We start from the raw sequence: 23,192 nt of genomic DNA on the forward strand, positions 1-23,192 counted from the left end.
CTCTTTACCTGCCTCTTGGGCTACTGGTTTCTAAAAGCTGAGTAAACATAAAGCAGTGACTTATAAAGTAAAGGCAAACTGATGTCACATTAGAGAAGATGGCAGGATGGAAATGAAGTAGCAGCTCAAGGATGTTGTCCAGACATTTTGGTTCTTATGGAACAAGACTGGTGAACAATGATTTGGTCTTCTAGGTGAGCAAAATATAGGCATAGTGCTAGTGAAGGTAGTAACAAATATCATTCATCCACTTTCAAAATTCCCAAAAGGTTAATTAAGTATCAAAAGCTTAATTTCTCAAAACTAACAGCTATTTTGTAAAGTTAATAAACACTTAGCTTCGTACTTGAGTGATGTTGATGTTTATTGATATCGACGCAAAACAAACTAAGATTAAAAGTTGCTATTTAACAGGAACAAATATTGGTGCAGTTTCCTTCCTGGAGACGGTAGGCACTCAGCTCCAGACCTAAGATAAAACAAAGACTGGATTGTCAAGCACCAACTAAGGGTTAAGCTTTAGTAATATAAAAATTGCTAAAGGCAAAAGGAGATGTTAAAAAAGTTTTTTTTATGCTAAGCTCACATAAGCAAACAAAAAACTAAAACTAATCCTAAAACTTTAGGACATAGGATATAGACAAGACATGACTATTTAAATTTTTGCAGAAGCGAAAATCTGTTATATCCTTCACTGTACTTGTATTACAATTACATGCTTGTTGCTTCTACACTACACAAAGTCAACAGTTATCAACAACAATGACTATAACTAGATCTGAACAAGACTTCAAAGTGACTCTGCTCCACTGAAATTAAGAAAATTCAATCCAGGATTAACAAAACCTTTTGATTTTAGAGCCAGTTCCCGTATCTTCTTCTCGTGTCATACCTAATTAAGTCCTCTCTTGACGTCTCCTGCCTGCAAACTGCAATGTATGTCCTCTCCCTCAGCTTTGTCTGACACTTTAAAATTAATTTGTATGAACTGCATAAAAAATGAAATTGTACTTCCAATCTGAACCTGCAATCGGGCTCCTGCTTTGACGCAAAACATACTCCTCTGCAGTGTACCCCACCAGCACAGCGACCCCCTTTCTCTCTCTCTATTCCTTTGCCCTGAAGGCACTTCTGGATTGCTTAATTCGTGCTCTTTGGCTGCCTAGACAGTCAGGACACCTAAGGCCATTTGGACCTATCACTCCTCGCTTCCTTCTTTTCTATGGCTAATACCACTTTCCTGCTTTTTTTCTATGGTTGAATCTCCAGACTTGGTGCTGTCATCATGGGGACAGAGTCGATTTCGGCTTCGAGCTCCTGGTTGGTAAAGCTGCATTGCTGGGCGATCCTAAAGTAAAATGAAATGTTAATGTTACAACATTGCTACTAAGCATTTACAGGGGATTTTCAGAGTCATAAGTTATATATTGACATATACCAAAAAGAACCCACACAAGACCAAAATGTGAGGGCACAGTACGTGACAGTAAGTGCCGATGGTTAATTTGCTTCAAACTGCCCGCTTCCTTTCCCCTATCTACAAAGAAAAACAACCGTTTCACTTTTTAAGCAACAGTTAAAAATACGTATTATTTTATATGCCTAGAGTAAATTTTTGATAAGTCTACTGCCTAATTTTCTTAACCATCTCAAGATGAACTGAATCAGCTTGAATAGTTTTTCCTTAGAAACCATGGCCACTGGCTCTCTTCCCCATCAGTAAATTCACTTTAAAATGCACCACCACCTGAGAAAATTTTAGGAGTAAAAACAAAAATAATAAAGAATGCAAAGTCTTAAATGAAGACCTCCCTGAAGTTATGAGCTCAGACCCTTGTAACTTAGCACAAATATGACTGTCTCTTAATTCAGGTTTAACAAGGTAATAGCCTAGTTTGAGACTCTCTAGGTGCACTTTAGATCTCAGGTTCCTAAATAATCCTCAATAAAGTCACCAGGTACCCCTCAGTTCAAGTAATGTGTTTGGTTATGACAGTATGACCCTGGAAAACTTAAATGTATAGGCCTTTTTTCAAATTCAATAAAACAAGACATGAGCCTTCCTTGCCCTTTCTCTCTGACATATGAAAGTTAGGCTTAAAGCATTATTCCCAAGTGAATAATTCCAGCAAAATATTTCACTATTTTAACAAGATGAAACGTTAAAACAAATGAGACTGCTGCGTAGCATTTAAACAGATGATGGGGCTCCTACTGTGCAAAGATGGGACAATTTAAACATCCATCAACAAGGACAATAACTGATAGTAACAAGTTGGAGTACACCAAATAGTTCTAAATCCACAAGTTCTTAAAGACTAAACGGAACAAAACTCATGGATAGCCCCTACAAGTTGCTGGGACACCAACTCATTACTCTGAATACTGTAAATAAAGGGAAAGGATCAAATGCTTTTCTTGCCTTTCCTCCACCTTATGAAATAACGCATCTAAACAAAATTATCAGGAGAAAGGCTGATAAAAATTTTTATAATATATGGATCAGGCTTATAATACCTGAACTAATTGATCAGTTGTTTTTCCAACTTTTTATCTTAAAAAATTTTTAATCTATAGAAATGTTGCCAAACTTGTACAACAAATACCTCATACCTTTCTCCTAGATTCACGATGGTTAACATTTTGTCACATGTGCCTTTTCCGACTCTAGTGTGTGCAGGCATACACATATATAGACACATTATATTTTTGCAGAACCATTTGAGAGTAAGTGCAGACATCATGACCTTTCATTGCTAAATATTTCAGCCTGTGTATCTTAAGAGCAAGGACATCCTATCACATAACCATAATACGATTACTATTGATCAATCTTAACGTCACAATAAAAGGATACCCAGACACTGTATGCTTCCTGATATGATGCAGTAGGAACTGCACAACACCACCTATCAAGTATTCTTGCCAACAATTGAGTCTGAATATATTCAGGCCTCTAGATGAGGGGCCACCTGTTTTTGTGAATAAAGTTTGATTGGCACACAGCCAGGCTTATTCTTTTACATGTTGTCTATGCCTACTTTCCTACAAAGCTTACCGGTTGTGACAGAGACCACATGGCCCACAAAGCCTGAAATATTTACCATCTGGCCCTTGACAGAAAAAATTTGCTGACACTGCTCTAGATATGACTACTGGTTTTCAAGGAAACACAGAAGGTAGAGGAACATGTTAAATGATACCACAGGGATGTAATTAGCCAATCTGGACTGTTAGAAGCTCTACAGGGCAAACTGGATTCTGCAACAAATAAATGGTAGGAAAGCAAGAGGAGGAGGAATTGTCTAGATTAAGAGACACTTAAGGGAACATTTCAAGCAAATACAGTTTGTGGACCTTGTTTAGAGTCTATAAAAAAGATGTTAATGAGACAATTGGGAAAATCTGAACACTGAGTAGGTAGGATGCTAAGGAGTTATTGTCAGTTTTTTTTTTTTTTCTGGTGTGAAAATGATATTAGGGTTATTTTATTAAGAAAAAGAGTCTTGGGCTTCCCTGGTGGTGCAGTGGTTGAGAGTCCGCCTGCCGATGCAGGGGACACGGGTTCGTGCCCCAGTTCGGGAAGATCCCACATGCTGCGGAGTGGCTGGGCCCGTGAGCCATGGCCGCTGGGCCTGCACGTCCGGAGCCTGCACTCCGCAACAGGAGAGGCCACAACAGTGAGAGGCCCGTGTACCAGAAAAAAAAAACAAAAAAAAAAAAGAAAAAGAAAAAAAGCCTTTGGGACTTCCCTGGCAGTCCAGTGGTTAAAACTCTGCATTTCCACTGCAGGGGGTATGGGTTCGATCTCTGGCTGGGGAACTAAGATCCTGCATGCCACCTCGGGGCGTGGCCAAAAAAAAAAGTCTTTACTCTTAATATTGACGTATTTAAAGAAGAGATTATCTGTCTAGGATTTGCTTGAAAATAATCCAGTAGGAGTAAGATAGGCTAGAGTAGAAAGAAGATTGGCCATGAGGTGATAATTGCTGAAGCTGGGTGATGGGTACATCACATTATTCCTCTGTTCTCTCTACTTTTGTGTGTGTTTGAAATACATACACAAACTTATTAACAATAAGTTAATAAAAGGACCCCACCAAGACTGAAAAAAAGGTGCAGATAGTTAAAGTTCCCCTAAAATTCTATAATGAACAACGAGCTAGCCCTTTCCTTTATACTTGCAGGAAAAGAAAAAGAAATCCTCATGAAAATAAGTTTAACGAAAAGCAGCACCTTGTTTCTTATGCGATCTCTCTTAACCACTTCTTCTTTCTTTTCAGTTTTTTCTGAGCTGCCTACTGGTTCTGTACTTTCAGGCTTCTTTCCTTTATCCCGAAGGGCTTCTTTCTCTTTTTTCATTTCTTCTTCCTTTCTTTTAAAAGCCTTCTCTTTCTCGTAGCGCTCCTTCTGCCTGCGGCGCTCTTCCTCCTGCCGCTTCAGCCTCTCTCTTTCCCGCAGGGCGCGCTCTTGGTCTCGTTCATAATCCCGCTCCCTCTCCCTGTATTCTCTGCCACTCTCATCTTCAGGTCTGCGTGAGAAACAAATCTGAGTATGCACCCTCAAAGTTCTTCTAATCACAAATGCAGGAACATTCTGATCCTGACTTGGCCACTACAATGAGGTTGAACTTTTGGAGCAGCATTAAAAAAAAACTACTAGTATTTTGAAAAACAATTAAAAAAAAAACCCAAAGTCATTCACCCAGATTAAGAAACTAAAATATTTGAAACCTGTCCTCCTCATCCCCCTACACCTCGTAAAACCAAGTATCTTGATTCAGGTACAAGTCCAGAAAGTAGCAGTAAAACTAGCACCTAGAAACATACCAAAAACAAATGTACCAAAGAGCCCTCAACTACTGACCTCTTAGGCTTTTCATCTTTAAATTCACCATCAGAACGTTTGGGCAATGGACAACTCTGCCCACTGGCTCTTTCATCACTCAGATTCTCTTTGTCCAATTTCTTGACCTTTTCTCTTTTGTCCACTTCTTTTTCATCGCCTTTTTCTGGCTTCTTGAGCAGCTTTAAAGAGAACAAATTTAAGTTTATTTTGAAGGGTGGGACATTGTCTTCTGATTCTACCAAAGAAAATAATATACTAAATATTTTCAATTTAGGCTATAGAAGGCCCCCGTCTCTGCAGGTACTCATAAACTTTCAGGTGAACAACTAGTGCATGAGAGCAGTAATTTGCTAAAAGGACGCTATTAATGTGAAAGTGTTATCCACTCAAATGAAGTGGTTTAATCACTTTGTGGCAATAGGATCAAGACTCCTTTGGCTTAAATGGGTCAACCTTTAAGTAGACCAACGTACACTTTCAAGTATGCCTTCTGTAGCCCAGCATGTTGGCATAACTTGATAGGAAAATATGGTATGAATTTAAAATGCTAAGCAGATCATTACTGCTGGACTATTTTTACGTAGTAATTATAATGACAAATACCTTGGTCACCAAAGGAGAGATCCATTGCAGGAATAATTTTGCCTTGAGTCTGAGAGTAGTTACATACTTATGATGGTACAATCATATTATCATTAGAGATGAAAAGCAAAAATTATTTGGCATTTGATTTAAAAATCCAAATACCTCATACAATGGAACTGTGAAGTTCCATCTGTACTGAATAGGAATTCTGCTCAATGCCATATATATGACAGAACGCAATTCTAAACTAAAAGTGGTTTATAAAGTCCAAATTGCTAACAAAAATTTCTTTCTCATGCCACTGCTATAAATCTCTCTAGAATACCCCCAAGTGTTGGATATTCAGAGAGATTTTTAGTCAAAATAGAAGAATTTCAAGTCTCAGAGTGAAGGCATCATAGAAAGTTTCATCTCAGGGTGAAGGCATCATACAAGCCACCAAGCAAGAGGCAAAGCACCACAAGACTTAAGCATGAAGTGTTTCAGCACACAGACAGCCACTGCAAATGGTGAGTCCAAACTGGACACTAAGAAGGCACCAGTGTAAAGTGAGGATACCATGTGCAGGTTTCACTGGAAGTGTTCTTATTTCTCTAATGAACATCTTTGTTAGAAGCCAAGATGTTCATTACTCTAATAAGAACATTAACGGATATCTCTAGCATGGCTGGCTCTACCTTCTGCCTTGCTGACAGAAATAGCAAGTCAAGTCACTTGTGGCATGGCGGACAGAGAAATCGCTAGAAGGAATTAAGATGGGAACCTCCCCACCCTGCCGCCAAGCCCCTTATCACCAATAATGAGTCCTGGAGAGCCTAGGGGAACCCTAGCCACGTGAACGGCTGAATTTTGAGGAGGTAAAAGGAGACCCTGCCATCACCTCGGTGAGATTTTCTCTGACTTTCTCTGAAGTACTATGTACAAGTACTTCCCCAGGAAGTTCGCTGAAGTAAGGGCTGCCAAGCCATGCCCTCAGAAGGGAAGTAGCAAGGCTGGGATCTTTCTATAGGTTTTCCTCTTCCTACATGCAATATATTAATCAGAATCTGCTGCTCACAGATTCCCAGGTAGATGCAAGAAGGTAACGTGGGGAATCCTGTGAGAGGGGAAAGGACATAATGCAGGGGGGGGGTATATCCCTAGTACTCCCACAAGGCAGCCAGTTATGAGAGGCATATAAAAAGAAGAGAAGGGAAAGAGCTCTTTAGGCATGGTTGTCCTCTAGCTGTATATTGTTGAAGCTCCTGGGTACACAGCAGAGCATCAGCAAGTCATCTGAGCTTCCTTCTAAGGTAGGAATTTAAAATGGCTCAGCTTTTAAGAAGACTTAGGTCAGTCTGAAGGGGTTTTCTACAGGTAACACTACCACCACCACCAAAAGGACTTATTAACTAAGACCTGTGTGTGTGACATGATACTAGGTGCTCTGTATCATGTACTTGGTCCTTACATTTTTCTGATTCACAGCTTGTAACAGAAACCTGTGTACCTGAGGACAGTGGAAAACAAACAGATGAGGCAACTTCATGTATCAAAAATGAAGGAAAAGCTGAATAAAACCCGTAATTCATGCCAGCCAGCCCTAAGCCCTTATTTATGAAGAATTGAGAAAATAATAATCCAAAATTGAACATTTTCAATGATTAAAAATAACACAGATCTGCACTGAATACCATGTAAACTACTTAATCTTTAAAATTATCTTAAATTAAAAGAATAATACTATTACTATTATAGGAAAGGCTTCTGTTGATTCACTCCCCCCCCCAAAAAAGACAAAAACAAAACCAAAAAAACTGTTTACATCAACACAAGATGCATGCATATTTGAAGAAGTAGATACAGTACATGCAAATTTCAGCAACATGCAGTCAGTTTAAGTTATTTTCATACCTTAATCTTTGGTTCATCCTTTAATTTGTCCCTTTCTGGAACTCTGTCTATCTTCTTTAGCTTTTCTATATCTTTCCTTTTTCGTTTCTCTTCTTCTTTCCACTTCCTCCTCTCTTCTTCTCTTTGTCTTTTTCTTTCTATTTCTCGCCTCCTTCTTTCTTCTCTCTTTTCTTCTCTCATCCTCTAGAAAGAAACATCAACACAAACCTTCAAACAAGATAACTGCCACCAAAAACTTAGTCTTGAAGGTACAGTGGGCACCCACTTAACTATATCATCTTTCCTTCCCATTTTCTATCTCCTTAACCCCCTCACCACCCCATTCAAAATATGAGAGAGAATAAAGACCAGGGCCTGCTAATATCAGAGTCTCCCAATGCTGCCTTACTACATTATCCAGAGGCTTTCAGGAAATCAAGAGAGTGTCTCTGGAGCAAGCTAAGGACTCCCTGGTTTTGCAGAGTGAATCTTTGGTCCAACAACCAGAGTGAAGAAGAAGGCCAGAGAGTGAGGCCAATGAGCCAACTCTTTAAAGAATAATGGTAGAAGAAGCAGCTATCTCTCCTATAGGATCCCAATGCTCTTATATTCACAGAATGCAAACCAATGAAATAGAAGTATTGAGAGAACTATAAAAACAAAAGGTTTACCTGCTTGTTTTTCAGGAAGCTCAAAAGTGGGGTTGTCTTTTTAGCTACATAAATGTAAACAGATTATTAATAATACTTAATCAACCCCTAGAAAGGATTCTGTTTTCTGACATTCCCTGCCAACCACCCAAGGTGGGAAAACTACACCCCTTAAACAGTAAGTTCACAACTATATTATTGGAAAGAAGTTTTACAGTATTCTATTTCGATTCTGAAGGTTTAAAATAATTTTTTAAAAGTTAAGAAATTCAAATTAAAACAATAAAACAATTATTAAAAAGAGCAATTCCCGGTCAGTGAGAATAAAGTGCAAAGGACATTCTCTTGTTTTACAGATGGGAGTATAAATTTACTCAACCAGGAAGAAACTGGGGTAAGGGGCTAAAAATATCTAATACTTTTGACCCCATAATTCCACTTCTGGGAATTTATTCTATGGAAAGTATCGGAGATGGGCTTATATTATGCATCCATTAATAAAAACCAAGTTTTAGAAGAATATTTAACTCATTCTTCAATATTCTGAACAATGCTATCTAACCTTGTAGCTAGCTTTTTGCAAAGCATACTTCCTTCCTAGGATAAATTCCTAGGAGTGGAAATCCTGGGTCAGAGGCTGTGCTTATGTTTAGAGCTGATATAGTAGTGACAACTTACTACTAAAACCAATATCCAAGCTAGAATTTCTCAAGTGGTTTTCAATTTTGCAGTAACTAACTTCAGTTTTTGACATTTTCAGGTCAAAATTTTTTTTAGGAATATGAGCTTACTACTAGAAAACACCAATTGATCTTCAAAGGCTTACCAACATCTTAAGGTCCTATATGAGTCTTCAAACTTTTTATACTTCTGTTACATTTGTGTGGCACTAAATAAGTCAGAATTTTTCCCATCTTATCAATGCATTCTCATAATCCTGTGAGGCAGGTATTATCTGCACTTTATAGTAGAACAAACAGAGTCTTAAAGAAGTTAGTGCCTTTCCCATGGTCAAACAGCTAGCAAGTGACAGAAGTGGGAGTCTGACAGGTCTTCTGATGAAAAAGCTGTTGCCCTTAATTCCTTTTGCCCACTTACCTATTAATTCTCTATTTTTTGCTTCTATTTCCTCTAGCAGTGTCTCTGGAGTAGATGTCATTTTCTCATTATCTGCAGCATAACTTTCCAAAAATTTTCTATATTCTGGATCTAAATAATTGTTTAAGTAAATAGAAAACATAGCAGACTTTAAACAAAATAGGAAATATTATCTATGGGAGAACTGCAAGCCATAGTTATGGGACCTTCAGAGACTATCATCTATAGCATGTAAGCAGTTTCTGCATCAGTACACCTCACTTTAATTAAACTCAGCATATGAAAATCAGGTGTTCTAAACAGATAAATGAGGGCAGATGTCCTAGATGTGGCACTAGAGGTGATAGTAACTTCTGGAATTCTTTCCTAGATGCCTCCGACATCAGAAAGGGTAACACATCTGAGTCATTGTGTTGTATCTGGAGCATGCACTGTGGAGCATGTCACTTGATCTAGTCTTCACGGTCTGAATCTATGATATAATCAATAAGCAGCTGTGTGTTGAGTCTTTTCTGTGTTTTCCTTATAAAATACCCATTATAGTAATAAATAATGGAAACCAAACTAATTGATTCTAAAATGCCCATCTGATATAAAATATTGCAGCTAAGTCCTTAGCCAACACAACCACATTACAGAGATCTCAAAATCTGGATCCAGTTTACCGTAAATGGCAATTATTTCAGTTTTTTAGTTCTAGTATTTCAGTTCAATGGAATTACTATGTGTGCAGTTAACTGCATATTCAAAGCCTAGAAAACAGGACTGGCCACTACAGATACTTTATATTAAGTTACTCAAGTATAGAAAATTTTCCATCACAGCTCTCAATGATAACGCTTCCTCTTTATAAAAATGGAAACCAAAAGTCAAATAAATAATCATAAAAATGGTAAGAGGCCTCAAGGAGTTGTAATTTGAAACATCTGATTTTTTCCCATTGTCTTCTAATATATCTAAGGTGATTTACTACTCAACAGTCAAAATATATTGCTTAATGGTGAAGGGATGAAAACCCATTAGCCAAAGAGAGTGAAAACTAGAGGAAACCCACCTCCATTCTAACAAGCAAAGCTTTCATCAGTGAATTACATCTCTCATGAACTTTATTTCCTATGTTTTCTTAATTTAAAAGATTGGAGTCCACTTAATTCCCACAAAGGTAATATTTTTAAAAAACCCATGGCCCTACTATATATACAACACAGGGAACTCTACTCAATATTCTGTAATAACCCATATGGGAAAAGAACCTGAAAAAGAATAAATATATGTATATGTATAACAGAATCACTTTGCTGTACACCTGAAACTAACACAACATTGTAAATCAACTATATTCCAATATAAAATAAAAATTAAATTAAAAAAAACATGGCATTAGCATTACATAACTAGAGCTATACTGTACCATCATCGATAGTCCCAACTTTAGTATCTCTTTTCTTAGTCTTCTTTTTTGCAGCTTTTTGAAAAGGTGCAAATTCTACTATGGCAGGATATTCCTGACCTGTTTAGAAAAAATAGCATACTTGTTGTAAGAAAGAAAAGGTCAAAAGTGGATACAAGAGACTCAACCCACCACTCTCTAGGCTTCCTTTGATGACAGTGGTCTGAATAGGTCTCCCAACAGGCATAAATCACATTGGCACAACTAAAATCAACATGTTGCCAAAGGAGCTCCCAGTTCATACTGATAACTTAGTGAAAAGATATGGGAGGGAATTAAAATACTCACTTAAATTCAACTTCTAAGTGTGATATTGTGATATGTGGGGGAAAAAAATCTACAAACTAATTTTCATTTAAAAAATACATCAGAGGGAATTCCCTGGCAGTCCAGTGGTTAGTACTCGGCACTTTCATTGCAGGGGCCTAGGTTCAATCCCTAGTGGGGGAACTAAGATCCTGCAAGCCATGCAGCATGGCCAAAACAAACAAACGAACAAACAAAAAAACCAGATCACAATACTGATTATACAGGGGTATAAATATGTCAAAAGTCACCAAATGCACACATAAAATGGATGCATTTTAATATGTAAATTATACCTTAATAAAATTGATTTTTTATAAGTGCAAAAATATACATCAGAAATCTCTAGAACAGGTAAAGCTACAGAGATAGAAAGTAGGTTAGTGCTTGTCTAGAGATAAGGAGTAACAGCTAATGGGTACGAGGTTTCTCTTTAGAGAAATGTGTTCTAAAATTAGATTGTGGCGACAGCTGCACAACTCTGTGAATATACTAAAAAACACTGAACAGTACACTTTAAAAGGGTGAATTTTATGGCATATGCATTATATCTCAGTAAAGCTGTTATTAAAATACACCAGGAGACACCAAAGCACAGGCAACAAAAGTGAAAAATAGATAAACTGTGCTACATCAAAATTAGGAACTTATGGGGCTTCCCTGGTGGCACAGTGGTTGGGAATCCGCCTGCCAATGCAGGGGACACGGGTTCGAGCCCTGGTCCGGGAATATCCCACATGCCGCGGAGCAACTAAGCCTGTGTGCCACAACTCCTGAGCCTGTGCTCTAGAGCCCGCGAGCCACAACTACTGAAGCCCGTGCGCCTAGAGCCCATGCTCCGCAACAAGAGAAGCCACCACAATGAGAAGCCCGCGCACCACAATGAAGAGCAGCTCCACTTGCCACAACTAGAGAAAGCCTGTGCCCAGCAACAAAGACTCAACGCAGCCAAAAATAAAAATAAATAAAATAAATAAATTAAAAAAAAATTAAGAACTTCTGTGCATCTAGGGACATAATCAACAGAGAGAAAAGGAAGCCTATAGAATTGGAGAAAATATTTGCAAATCATATATCTGATAAGGGGTCAATATACAGAATACGTAAAGAACTCCTACAACTCAACAAAAAAACCCCCAAATAATCTGATTAAAAAATGTTCAAAGGACTCGAATAGACATTTCTCCAGAGATGGTATACAAATGGCCAATAAGCAAATGAAAAGATGCTATGTGCTCAAGCATATGAAAAGATTAAACTATTACCTCACTAATCATTAGGGAAATGCCAATCAAAACCACAATGAAATACCATCTTATACCTGTCAGAATGATTACTATTAAAGGGGAAAAAACCCCCAGAAAATAGCAAATGTTGGCAAGGACATGGAGAAATTAGAACCTTCATGCATTGCTGGTGGGAATATAAAATGGTGCAGCCACTATGGAAAACGGTATGGTGGTTCCTCAAAAAAATTAAAAATAGAATTACCATATGACCCCGCAATTCCACTTTTGGGTATGTATTCAAAAGAAGTGAAAGCAGGACTTCCGGGAAGATGGCGGAAGAGTAAGACGCGGAGATCACCTTCCTCCCCACAGATACACCAGAAATACATCTACGCGTGGAACAACTCCTACGGAGCACCTACTGAACGCTGGCAGAAGACCTCAGACCTCCCAAAAGGCAAGGAGCCCCCCACGTACCTGGTTAGGGCAAAAGAAAAAACTAAACAGAGACAAAAGGATAGGGACGGGTCCTGCACCAGCGGGAGAGAGCTGTGAAGGAGGAAAAGTGTCCACACACTAGGAAGCCCCTTCGCGGGTGGAGACTTCGGGAGGCGGAGTGGGGGAGCTTGGGAGCCGCGGAGGAGAGCACAGCAACAGGGGTGCGGAGGGCAAAGCGGAGAGATTCCAGCGCAGAGGATCGGGCCGACCGGAACTCACCAGCCGAGAGGCTTTTCTGCTCGCCCGCCGGGGCGGGCGGGACTGGGAGCTGAGGCTCCGGCTTTTGTCGGAGCGCCGGGAGAGGACTGAGGTTGGCGGCGTGAACACAGCCTGCAGGGCGTTAGTGCACCGCGGCTAGCCGGGAGAGAGTCCGGGGAAAAGTCTGGACCTGCCGAAGAGGCAAGAGACTTTTACGTCCCTCTTTGTTTCCTGGTGCACGAGGAGAGGGGATTAAGAACGCTGCTTGAGAGAGCTCCAGGGACGGGCGCGAGCCGCAGCTAAAAGTGCGGAGCCCAGAGACAGACATGAGACGCTAAGGCCGCTGCTGCCGCCACCAGGAGGCCTGTGTGCGAACACAGGTCACTAGCCACACGCCCTTCCGGGGAGCCTGTGCAGCCCGCCACTGCCAGGGTCCCGGGATCCAGGGACAACTCGCCCGGGAGATCGCACGGCGCGCCTCAGGCTGCAACGTCACGCCGGCCTCTGCCGCTGCAGGCCCGCCCCACACTCCGTGACCCTCCCTACCCCCCGGCCTGAGTGAGCCAGAGCCTCCGAATCAGCGGCTCCTTTAACCCCGTCCTGTCTGAGCAAAGAACAGACGCCCTCCGGCGACCTACACGCACAGGCGGGGCCAAATCCAAAGCTGAGCCCCTGGGAGCTGTGAGAACAAAGAAGAGAAAGGGAAATCTCTCCCAGCAGCCTCAGAAGCAGCGGATTAAAGCTCCACAATCAACTTGATATACCCTGCATCTGCGGAATACCTGAATAGTCAACGAATCATCCCAAATTAAGGAGCCCTGTGGATGAAAGGCTCTTGGTGCTGCAGCCAGGAGTCAGTGCTGTGCCTCTGAGGTGGGAGAGCCAACTTCAGGACACTGGTCCACAAGAGGCCTCCCAGCTGCACATAATATCAAACAGCAAAAATCTCCGAGAGATCTCCATCTCAACGCCAGCACCCAGCTTCACTCAACGACCAGCAAGCTACAGTGCTGGACATCCTATGCCAAACAACTAGCAAGACAGGAACACAACCCCACCCATTAGCAGAGAGGCTGCCCAAAATCATAAGTCTACAGACACCCCAAAACACACCACCAGACGTGGACCTGCCCACCAGAAAGACAAGATCCAGCCTCATCCACCAGAACACAGGCACTAGTACCCTCCACCAGGAAGCCGACACAACCCACTGAACCAACCTTAGCCACTGGGGACAGACACAAAAAACAACAGGAACTACGAACCTTCAGCCTGCAAAAAAGGAGACCACAAACACAGTAAGATAAGCAAAATGAAAAGACAGAAAAACACACAGCAGATGAAGGAGCAAGATAAAAACCCACCAGACCTAACAAATGAAGAGGAAATAGGCAGTCTACCGGAAAAAGAATTCAGAATAATGATAGTAAGGTTGATCCGAAATCTTGGAGATAGAATGGACAATAGAATGGACAAAATGCAAGAATCAGTTAACAAGGACCTAGAAGAACTAAAGATGAAACAAGCAATGATGAACAACACAATAAATGAAATTAAAAGTACTCTAGATGGGATCAATAGCAGAATAACTGAGGCAGAAGAACGGATAAGTGACCTGGAAGATAAAATAGTGGAAATAACTACTGCAGAGCAGAATAAAGAAAAAAGAATGAAAAGAACTGAGGACAGTCTCAGAGACCTCTGGGACAACATTAAACGCACCAACATTCGAATTATAGGGGTTCCAGAAGAAGAAGAGAAAAAGAAAGGGACTGAGAAAATATTTGAAGAGATTATAGTTGAAAACTTCCCTAATATGGGAAAGGAAATAGTTAATCAAGTCCAGGAAGCACAGAGAGTCCCATACAGGATAAATCCAAGGAGAAATACGCCAAGACACATATTAATCAAACTGTCAAAAATTAAATACAAAGAAAGCATATTAAAAGCAGCAAGGGAAAAACAACAAATAACACACAAGGGAATCCCCATAAGGTTAACAGCTGATCTTTCAGCAGAAACTCTGCAAGCCAGAAGGGAGTGGCAGGACATATTGAAAGTGTTGAAGGAGAAAAACCTGCAACCAAGATTACTCTACCCAGCAAGGATCTCATTCAGATTTGATGGAGAAATTAAAACCTTTACAGACAAGCAAAAGCTGAGAGAGTTCAGCACCACCAAACCAGCTCTACAACAACTGCTAAAGGAACTTCTCTAGGCAAGAAACACAAAAGAAGGAAAAGACCTACAATAACAAACCCAAAACAATTAAGAAAATGGGAATGGGAACACACATATCGATAATTACCTTAAATGTAAATGGACTAAATGCTCCCACCAAAAGACACAGATTGGCTGAATGGATACAAAAACAAGACCCATATATTTGCTGTCTACAAGAGACCCACTTCAGACCTAGAGACACATACAGACTGAAAGTAAGGGGATGGAAAAAGGTATTTCATGCAAATGGAAACCAAAAGAAAGCTGGAGTAGCAATTCTCATAAGTTATATATATATATATATGTAGTTTGCTTGAGTGCAGTGTTTTTTGTTTTCTGTACTGAATTCATTAGCATGGGTCGGTATAAAATTTAGCATAGGTCAATATGTAATTTGTAAACTAATAAGGTCTTAAAAGTGAGGAATTAAGTCTTTTAAATTTAATTATTTATTGTAAAGAGCAGAATAGCATACATAAACAGGTGCCTAAGGAAAACTTGTATTCTAATATGGAACTCTCATGAACACCTTTTTTTTTTTCTTCTAACGGTATGATAGTAGGCCATTTGATTATTTTTATGGCTTTAACTTTACAACAATGAAATATTCGTAAATTTTAAAAAGTATTTTTCTTTATTTGATGCGGGTGGGATACTGGAGAAATGAAAGGTCAAACATCTATTGAGGAATCCATACTTGTCTATATATTGTGTACTTTTATTTCAAGAACTGATTTAAAATTCCTAAAAGGATGCTATAATAAGTTATTATGCCATTTTACAGACTGAATTAAGTGAATTTCAGGGAGGTATGAAACTTGCCTAAGGCTATCCAGCTACCAAGCGGTAGAAGTGAGAATTAAATCCAGGTATACCTATAAAAAAAAATAAAATAAAAAAAAAAAAATTGGTGCAGCCACTATAAAAAAAAAAAAAAAAAAAAAAGAAGTGAAAGCAGAGACTTGAACAGATGCTTGTACATTCATAGCAGCATTATTCACAATAGCCAAATGTCCCTCAACAGATGAATGGATAAAGAAAATGAAGTATATACATACAATGGAAAAGGAGATTCTGACACATGCTACAACATGGATTAACCTTGAGGACATTATGCTAAGTGAAATAAGCTAGTCACTAGAAGTCAAATACTATGATTCCACTTATATGAGGTACCTAGAATGGTCAACTTCATAGACAGAAGGGTGGTTCATGGAGGTAGAATGTAGTTGCAAGAGGCTGGGAGAGGGAGAAATGGGGAGTTGTTTAACAGGTAGAGTTTCAACCTTACAAGAAGAAGTTCTAGAGATTGGTTGCAGAACAACGTGAATGTACTCAACACTACTGAACTGCACATTTAAAAATGGTTAAGATGGTAAATTTTATTTGTGCATTTTACCACAATTTTTAATAATGCAAAAAACCAAAAAAAGTAACGAGGTAATGATACATACTATAACATGGATGAACCTTGAAAACATACTAAGTAAAAGAGGCAGTCACAAAAGGCCACATATTGTATGATTCAGTTCATATGAAATGTCCAGAATAAGGAAATCCATAGTTAGATCAGTGGTTGCCAGGGTCTAGTGGGAGAGGAGAATGGGAGATGACTGCTAATGAATACAGGATTCTTTTTGAAGTGATGTATACATTCTGGAATTACATAGTGGTAATGGTTACAAAACTTGTGAATATACTAAAAACCATTGAATTTTATGGTATGTGAGTTATATCTCAATTAAAAAAAAAAAACCCAAGTGACTACTGGAAAAATACACCAGATCCCTGCTATAGAATAATGTCATACAAGGTATAAAATTCCATCCTGGGCTTCCCTGGTGGCGCAGTGGTTGGGAGTCCGCCTGCCAATGCAGGGGACGCGGGTTCGTGCCCCAGTCTGGGAGGATCCCACATGCCAGGGAGCGGCTGGGCCCGTGAGCCATGGCCGCTGGGCCTGCGCGTCCGGAGCCTGTGCTCCGCAACGGGAGAGGCCATAGTAGTGAGAGGCCCGCGTACCGCAAAAAAAAAAAATTCCATCCTTAGATCTTTGGCATGTAAACATAAGCCAGGATAAATTACTGGAATTGACCATTAGGCATCACAAAGCAGTCACACAGGAAACAAGGTTTTAGAAATCCTAGTGAATGCAGAATCATATTACCTTAATAACTGATACATTTGAGAAGGAACAGATAAACCAGACTGAAACAAAAGGAAATTGTGGAAGACAGGCTGAAAAAAACAGAAGTGAGGCCAAACTATGGAAGATGCTGACTACCAGACTAAGGAATTTGGACTTTTGTTCACAACTGCTATCTTAAGTCACTATTTTCAAAAAGATTAATTTCATGGCAATATAAGACTATTAAATTATACAGAAAGTGGAAAAAAATGGAAAATCCTATAAGGTTAGAGACTGGTTGTCTAAGCATTTGGTGATGAGGATATAAAGTGTGAAAGTATTACTAAGTCTAGATGAACAAGATATTAAAAAGCAGTAAATTGACAAAATCCATCACTTGTTTAAATGTAAGGGATAAAAAAGAGAGGAAAAAAGTTAAACACAACTCAGATTTCCAGGAAATCACTGCTATCTACTGGAATAAACTTGGAGTGGAGAAGTAGCCGGTTTGAGGGGATTAATAAAAGCTGGACAAACACAGTAGCAATCCTTCAACTTTTACTGGCATATTTCCTGACAAAGATTTCCTTTTTACCAACTTTGAACTAATACTGAAAAAACATAACCTAACAAAAAGACACATCATTCACCTATGATTGCAAAGTCAAAAGAAAAGTGGCAAATGGAAGTGTGGACATTCTCTGACTAAATGTTGCAAGCAGCAGATAATAAAATGAGAGTTAAGGCAGAAGTTTTTCTTCCCTATAAACTCCTGGATACAAAGTGGGAAATCATCAAGTTCAATGTTTTAATTATATACAACTTAGAATGTTAAACAGTACTCCAGCTGGCAACTATTGACATAAAGAATCTGACTTAAATAAGTGTTAGTCCTTGAAGCAAGATGAGAAGTAAATATTTAAAATTTGTCATACAAGTTTAAAGAGTCATTTATCAGTATCACTGTTGAAACTAGTAAATACTCAAAACAACAGATCATCTAATACCGGGCAAAAGAATAGTCACAGGAGGAGAAAACTGTGGCAATTTCATTCAGTTGATCAAACTACAGAAATAATAGGTTAATACAAATACCTGAGGACTGTAAAAAGTCATATTATCTATTTATAAGGCTGTCATAAGCTTATCAAATGTGTAAAACTCTTTAAATGTTGCTCATCTTATCACCCAGGATTTTAGAAACGCCATGAAGGCATCGAGAAAACACTGTGATACACACATTGTCTTAAACATACAAATGACAAAGAAACCACCCCCCTCAGTTAAAAGGACTTACCTTTATTGTCGAGGAACACATAACCATCGAAACGATCCCTGAACAAAATAATGTCCTCCTGGTTTTTAAAGTTGATGTATGCTCTGGCATACATATGAGGATACAGGCTGCAGGGAGGAAAGCAATTATGTCAATGTGCTTGCAGGTGTCTGACTGAACTACAAGTATGCATATGTTAAAAAGATAGGCTCAAAAATCAAATGGAAAACATTAGTAGGATTAAAAAGAATGGAACAAACCTTTTTCATTTACCCCCTCCCTCTTTTATTTATTTATTTTACCTAGTATCATTAGAAAAAAACTCAAAATAATCATGCTCAGGCATAGGCTGAAGATGTTCCTGAAGCTGCTCCTTGGTCAAAGTGGGCGGTAATCTCCGTATTACCACCTTAAGAAATGAATAAGGAAAATAAAATTAGTACAAAGCAATTTTCTGTCAAACCTGAATCACTGTCCCTGAAGAAAGTTGGCCTTTAAAAGATGAGATCACTTATAAAAACCCAAGAGAATGTTCAGAAAGCTCAGAATGATTAGTCAAACATAATAGTAACGTAGTTAAAAAAAAACACCAACTCTCAAAAACGAGAACTGCCTGGAGCAAGGAAAATCTCAGGTTCTGTTAACCTGAAGCCCCACAGTTTACTAGGTCTTCGCCTCATTTTCTATCACCCATTTTCAGCAGTGGTAAGAAATTAGTAAACCAACCCTGGTCTTTTGTGGGTGCCATGAATTCTTGATTTATTAATATTTCCCTACCACATTCAACACATCCTAAAATAAAATCCTTACTCAATCAGCATAAAGAATTCAAAATTCTAAGGAATACCACAAATTCCCTCATTGCTCCCCAAATAAGGATGCACCCGATCTGGCCCCCAGACCATAATATCCCCCACCCACCCACTCCCTCAACTAGCCTCTATTAATTTTCCTATCACAAACTACTCCCACCCTTGATGGCCTCTTCACTATTGCCCCTTCCCAACCATCCTCCACGGGTGGCGGAACGGTCCCGCCCTCTCCTGGGCCGACAGCCGGCCAGTCACCTTGCTCAACGCCTCTTTCTTCTCCTTGTTCCGATCCTGCTTATCTTCCGCTTTGATGCTGTCCCCCGAAGGCCCACAGACGCTGCCTGTGGCCCCCGGGGGAGTCAAGAGGGTTACTCGCTTCTCCTTAGGCCTATGCTCCTTCTCCTCCTTCATGGCCACGGTTTCGCTCCTCATCGCGGTGGCCCGGCCTAAACGCCACTACGCCGGCACCTAACGACTCCCGGCCCACTCCGAACAGAACTCCGCCCCCAACGGACGCCCCGCCTTCTAAGCGGAATCCTGCTTTCTTTTGGGCCCCGCCAGGATCTCGCGAGACTTCAGGACGCCTGGTCTTAGCTTCCCGCCCGCGGAATCCCCGCACCGCCCAATCCCCTTGCGACCCAGACTCCCTCGGGGCACGTCATTAGCAGCTCCGCCATCTTGGCTGGGACGAGTATTTCACGGACTACAAATCCCGGCATGCAAAGCACTTACTCGGGCTTCCCTGGTGACGCAGTGGTTAAGAATCCACCTGCCAATACAGGGGACACAGGATCGAGCCCTGGTCTGGGAAGATCCCACATGCCACTGAGTAACTAAGCCCGTGTGCCACAACTACTGAGCCTGCGCTCTAGAGCCCACGAGCCAAAACTACTGAGCCCACGCGCCACAACTATTGAAGCCCGCGCACCTAGAGCCCGTGCTCCGCAACAGAAGAGGCCACCGCAATGAAAAGCCCGCGTATCGCAAGAAAGAGCAGCCCCCGCTCGCTGCTTCTGGCCGGGAGGTCTGGAGTCGTAGGTGTTTCAGGGTTCCTATTTGTAAGTAAATGGAATCCTTAATCTTGAAAGTGTAGTGTTTTTCAGATCTAAAGATACTTTCTGCGGGCTTTGTTTTCCTCAGATAAACCCGATGTTATCCAAAGTTTACCTCACTAGGGGAACGACTTGTATTTTCTATCATTGGTTGTGAAGTGTCCTTTCAGAGTCTTTAGAGGTTTTTTTCCTTATATTGATTAGGATTCAGACACTTAATAAACACGCACAGAACACTGACATTAAAGGATCATTATAACCAAAATGTATGAGATTTGTTTTCATCACCGTTTTTAAAAGTAAAAGGAACCTATCATGGTACTGATGCCCCGCAGGGAGGAGAAAATAAAATAAAACCCAACTTGCTTTAGATGGGATTGCCCTCCTTCCCGCTTTTAAAAAGGCTAATTATGCATTATTTGTAATAGCCCCAAACTGGAAACAACCCAAATATCTGTCAACCGGCTAATGCATAAACAAAATGTGGCACATCCATAGATCTAAATACTACTCAGCAATAAAAATGAAGCGATACGTCCATCCACATGAGTGAATCTCAAAACGATTATGCTGACTGAAAGAATCAGGACACAAAGAGAATACATGCTGTATGATCTCATTGATATGAAATTCCAGAAAAGGTAAAACCATAGTGAGAGAAAGCAGATCAATGATTGCCAGGGGGCGTCGGGGGTGGGGAGAAGGGATTGACTGCAGAAGGGCTCCAGGGAACTTTTTGGAATTATAAAAAATGCTCTTTATCATGATTGTGGTGGTGGTTGCATGACTGCAGACATTTGTGTAAACTCATTGAATTGTACACTTAAAATTGGCAAATATTATTTTATGTAAATTATATTTTATTGAAATTCAGCCCCTCAGATTGAAAGAAATGCAAAACTTGAAAAATATTGCTCAGCAAAAGCCCCAGGGGGCTCCTCAGGAGAATGGAATGGAATCTGTCTCCTTCTCCAAACCCAAGAAAAATCTTTTTCCGTGGAGGAGCTGGTTAGTAGTGATCTTGAAGAGACAGCTGGCAGTGGAAGTCTTTACAAGAGGAAGAAATCTTTCTCCAAAAAGGAACCAATTAGTGACCCTAAAGAGGCAGGAAACAAGTGTCCCCAAGAAAAAGAGGAAATTCTCTTGTAAATGTCAAGTATTCTGATTTAGGTTTTTTTAATGTTTTATTATACTTTGTTAAAAAGGAAAAATTGTACATTTTAGAATGTTTTTATGAGTAAATTTAATGTACTGAAAATGTAAAAAAAAGAAAAGAAAAAGAGGAAATTCTCTTCCAAGGAGGAGCCACTCAGCAGTGGACCTGAAGAGGCTGCTGCCAGCAAGAGCAGCAGCTTCAAGAAAAAGAAAAAGCTCCAAAAGCTGTCCCAGGGTGATTAGAATTGACATTTCCCTGGTGAGGCATAACTTGCAGAGATATTTCCCAACCCAAGCCTATATCTCAATAAAAAGAAAAATATTGCTCTAAATGATAGAGCGTTTGTATTTCATCAAATTTAAGATACCATCGAATCTAAAACCATTATTTTATATACAAAGAAAGAAAAAATGCTGCCAATTGAACTATGACACACTATCAATTTTAAGATGTATCTTGATTTCAGAGGTGTTAAAATGTGAAAAAAAGTGTTAGTATCAATTGAGCATAGTATATCTCTATTATGTGCAATTAAGGAAAAAGGAGGTGAAATGGGAGAGAAGGGCAAATGATAAGCCAGAGAGAGACACAGACATCCCCAGCAGGCAGGAACCAAGTTAAGGATGCAATAGAAACCCAAGGCAGAAAGCTGGCTCAGGGCCAAGGACCCATTTTTCCTGACGTCTGGAATATATTATCCAGACTCCGTTCTTAAACTGTCTCACTTCTGTTGCCAAGCATATGCTTGTGTTCCTAATTCCTGTTGCCAAGGCTATTTCCCTGTATTTGGGATCTGTTACTCACTCTTGCCTCCAGCACCTGCCCACTCGTACAAGCCTAGCTTAAGTATCTATCTGCCTCTGAACTCCTACTTAGCTTTGCATTTACATCTTGGTGTATGCCTGTTTTGGAGTGCTTGCTAGCTTTAAACAACTGCTGTATTTCAGTCGTCAGAGTTGGGTGTTCCAGGGCTCAGTCCTTAGACCCCTTTTCTATCTACGCTCACTCCTCTGTTAGTCTCATCTGTTCTTGTGGATTTTCTCTCTTCGCTGACTACTCCAAAATTTATATCACCAGTCCATACATCTCCTCTGAATTCCAGACATATATCCAACTGCCTAATTTGACATCTCCACTTAGATGTCTAACACATTCAGATTCTCTGAACATGTCCAAAACTGAACACCTGATCACTCCCCACAACGCCTGTATTAGTTTCCTATTACTGCTGCAACAAATTACCACAAATTTTGGGGGTTAAAATAACACAAATTTATTATCTTACAGTTCTGTAGGTTAAAAGTCCAACAGAGGTCTCACTGGACTAAAACTGAGGTGATGGCAGGACTGAGTTCCTCCCTGGAGGCTCTAGGAGAGACTCTAGTTCCTTGTCTTTTCCAGATTCTTGAGGTTGCTCATATTCCTCAGCTTGTGGCCCTTCCCTCCATCTTCAAAGCCAATAATATAGCATCTCTCGGGACTTCCCTGGTGGTCAAGTGGCTAAGACTCCGTGCTCCTAATGTAGGGGGCCTGGGTTCGATCCCTGGTCGGGGAATTAGATCCCACATGCAGCAACTAAAGATCCTGCATGCTGCAACTAAGACCCATCATAGCCAAATAAATAAATAAAAATAGCATCTCTCTCGGACCATCTTCATCTATGTCTCTTTCACTCTCTCTTCTGCTTCCCCCTTCCACTTTTAAGGACCCCTGTGACTACGTTGTGCCCACCTGGATAATCCAGGATACTCTCCTTATGTTAAAGTCAGCTGATTAGCAACCTTAATTCCCATTGCCATATAATGTAACATAGT

At 40.1% G+C, this 23,192-nt stretch overlaps 1 protein-coding gene across 2 annotated transcripts; it reads right to left on the reverse strand.

The window, feature by feature from the left end:
* Positions 1 to 346: 346 nt before the first annotated feature.
* On the reverse strand, positions 347 to 19,679 carry UPF3B (UPF3B regulator of nonsense mediated mRNA decay). Of its 2 annotated transcripts, XM_004275821.4 has the most exons (11): positions 19,426 to 19,678; positions 18,661 to 18,767; positions 18,380 to 18,486; positions 10,465 to 10,563; positions 9,054 to 9,164; positions 7,977 to 8,020; positions 7,327 to 7,509; positions 6,884 to 6,922; positions 4,867 to 5,027; positions 4,237 to 4,531; positions 347 to 1,348 (listed from the first exon to the last, which is right to left on the reverse strand). In XM_004275821.4, exons 1-11 carry the CDS (start codon positions 19,600 to 19,602, stop codon positions 1,199 to 1,201), a joined length of 1,473 nt encoding a protein of 490 aa, XP_004275869.1. In that variant the 5' UTR covers positions 19,603 to 19,678; the 3' UTR covers positions 347 to 1,198. The 2 variants fall into 2 exon arrangements, with proteins under 2 accessions (XP_004275869.1, XP_004275870.1); XM_004275822.4 differs by lacking the exon at positions 6,884 to 6,922 and having other exon boundaries at positions 19,426 to 19,679.
* Between the last annotated feature and the right edge of the window lie 3,513 nt (positions 19,680 to 23,192).

Source organism: Orcinus orca, chromosome X (assembly GCF_937001465.1).
Source record: "Orcinus orca chromosome X, mOrcOrc1.1, whole genome shotgun sequence".
In the NCBI taxonomy this organism is placed as follows: domain Eukaryota; kingdom Metazoa; phylum Chordata; class Mammalia; order Artiodactyla; family Delphinidae; genus Orcinus; species Orcinus orca.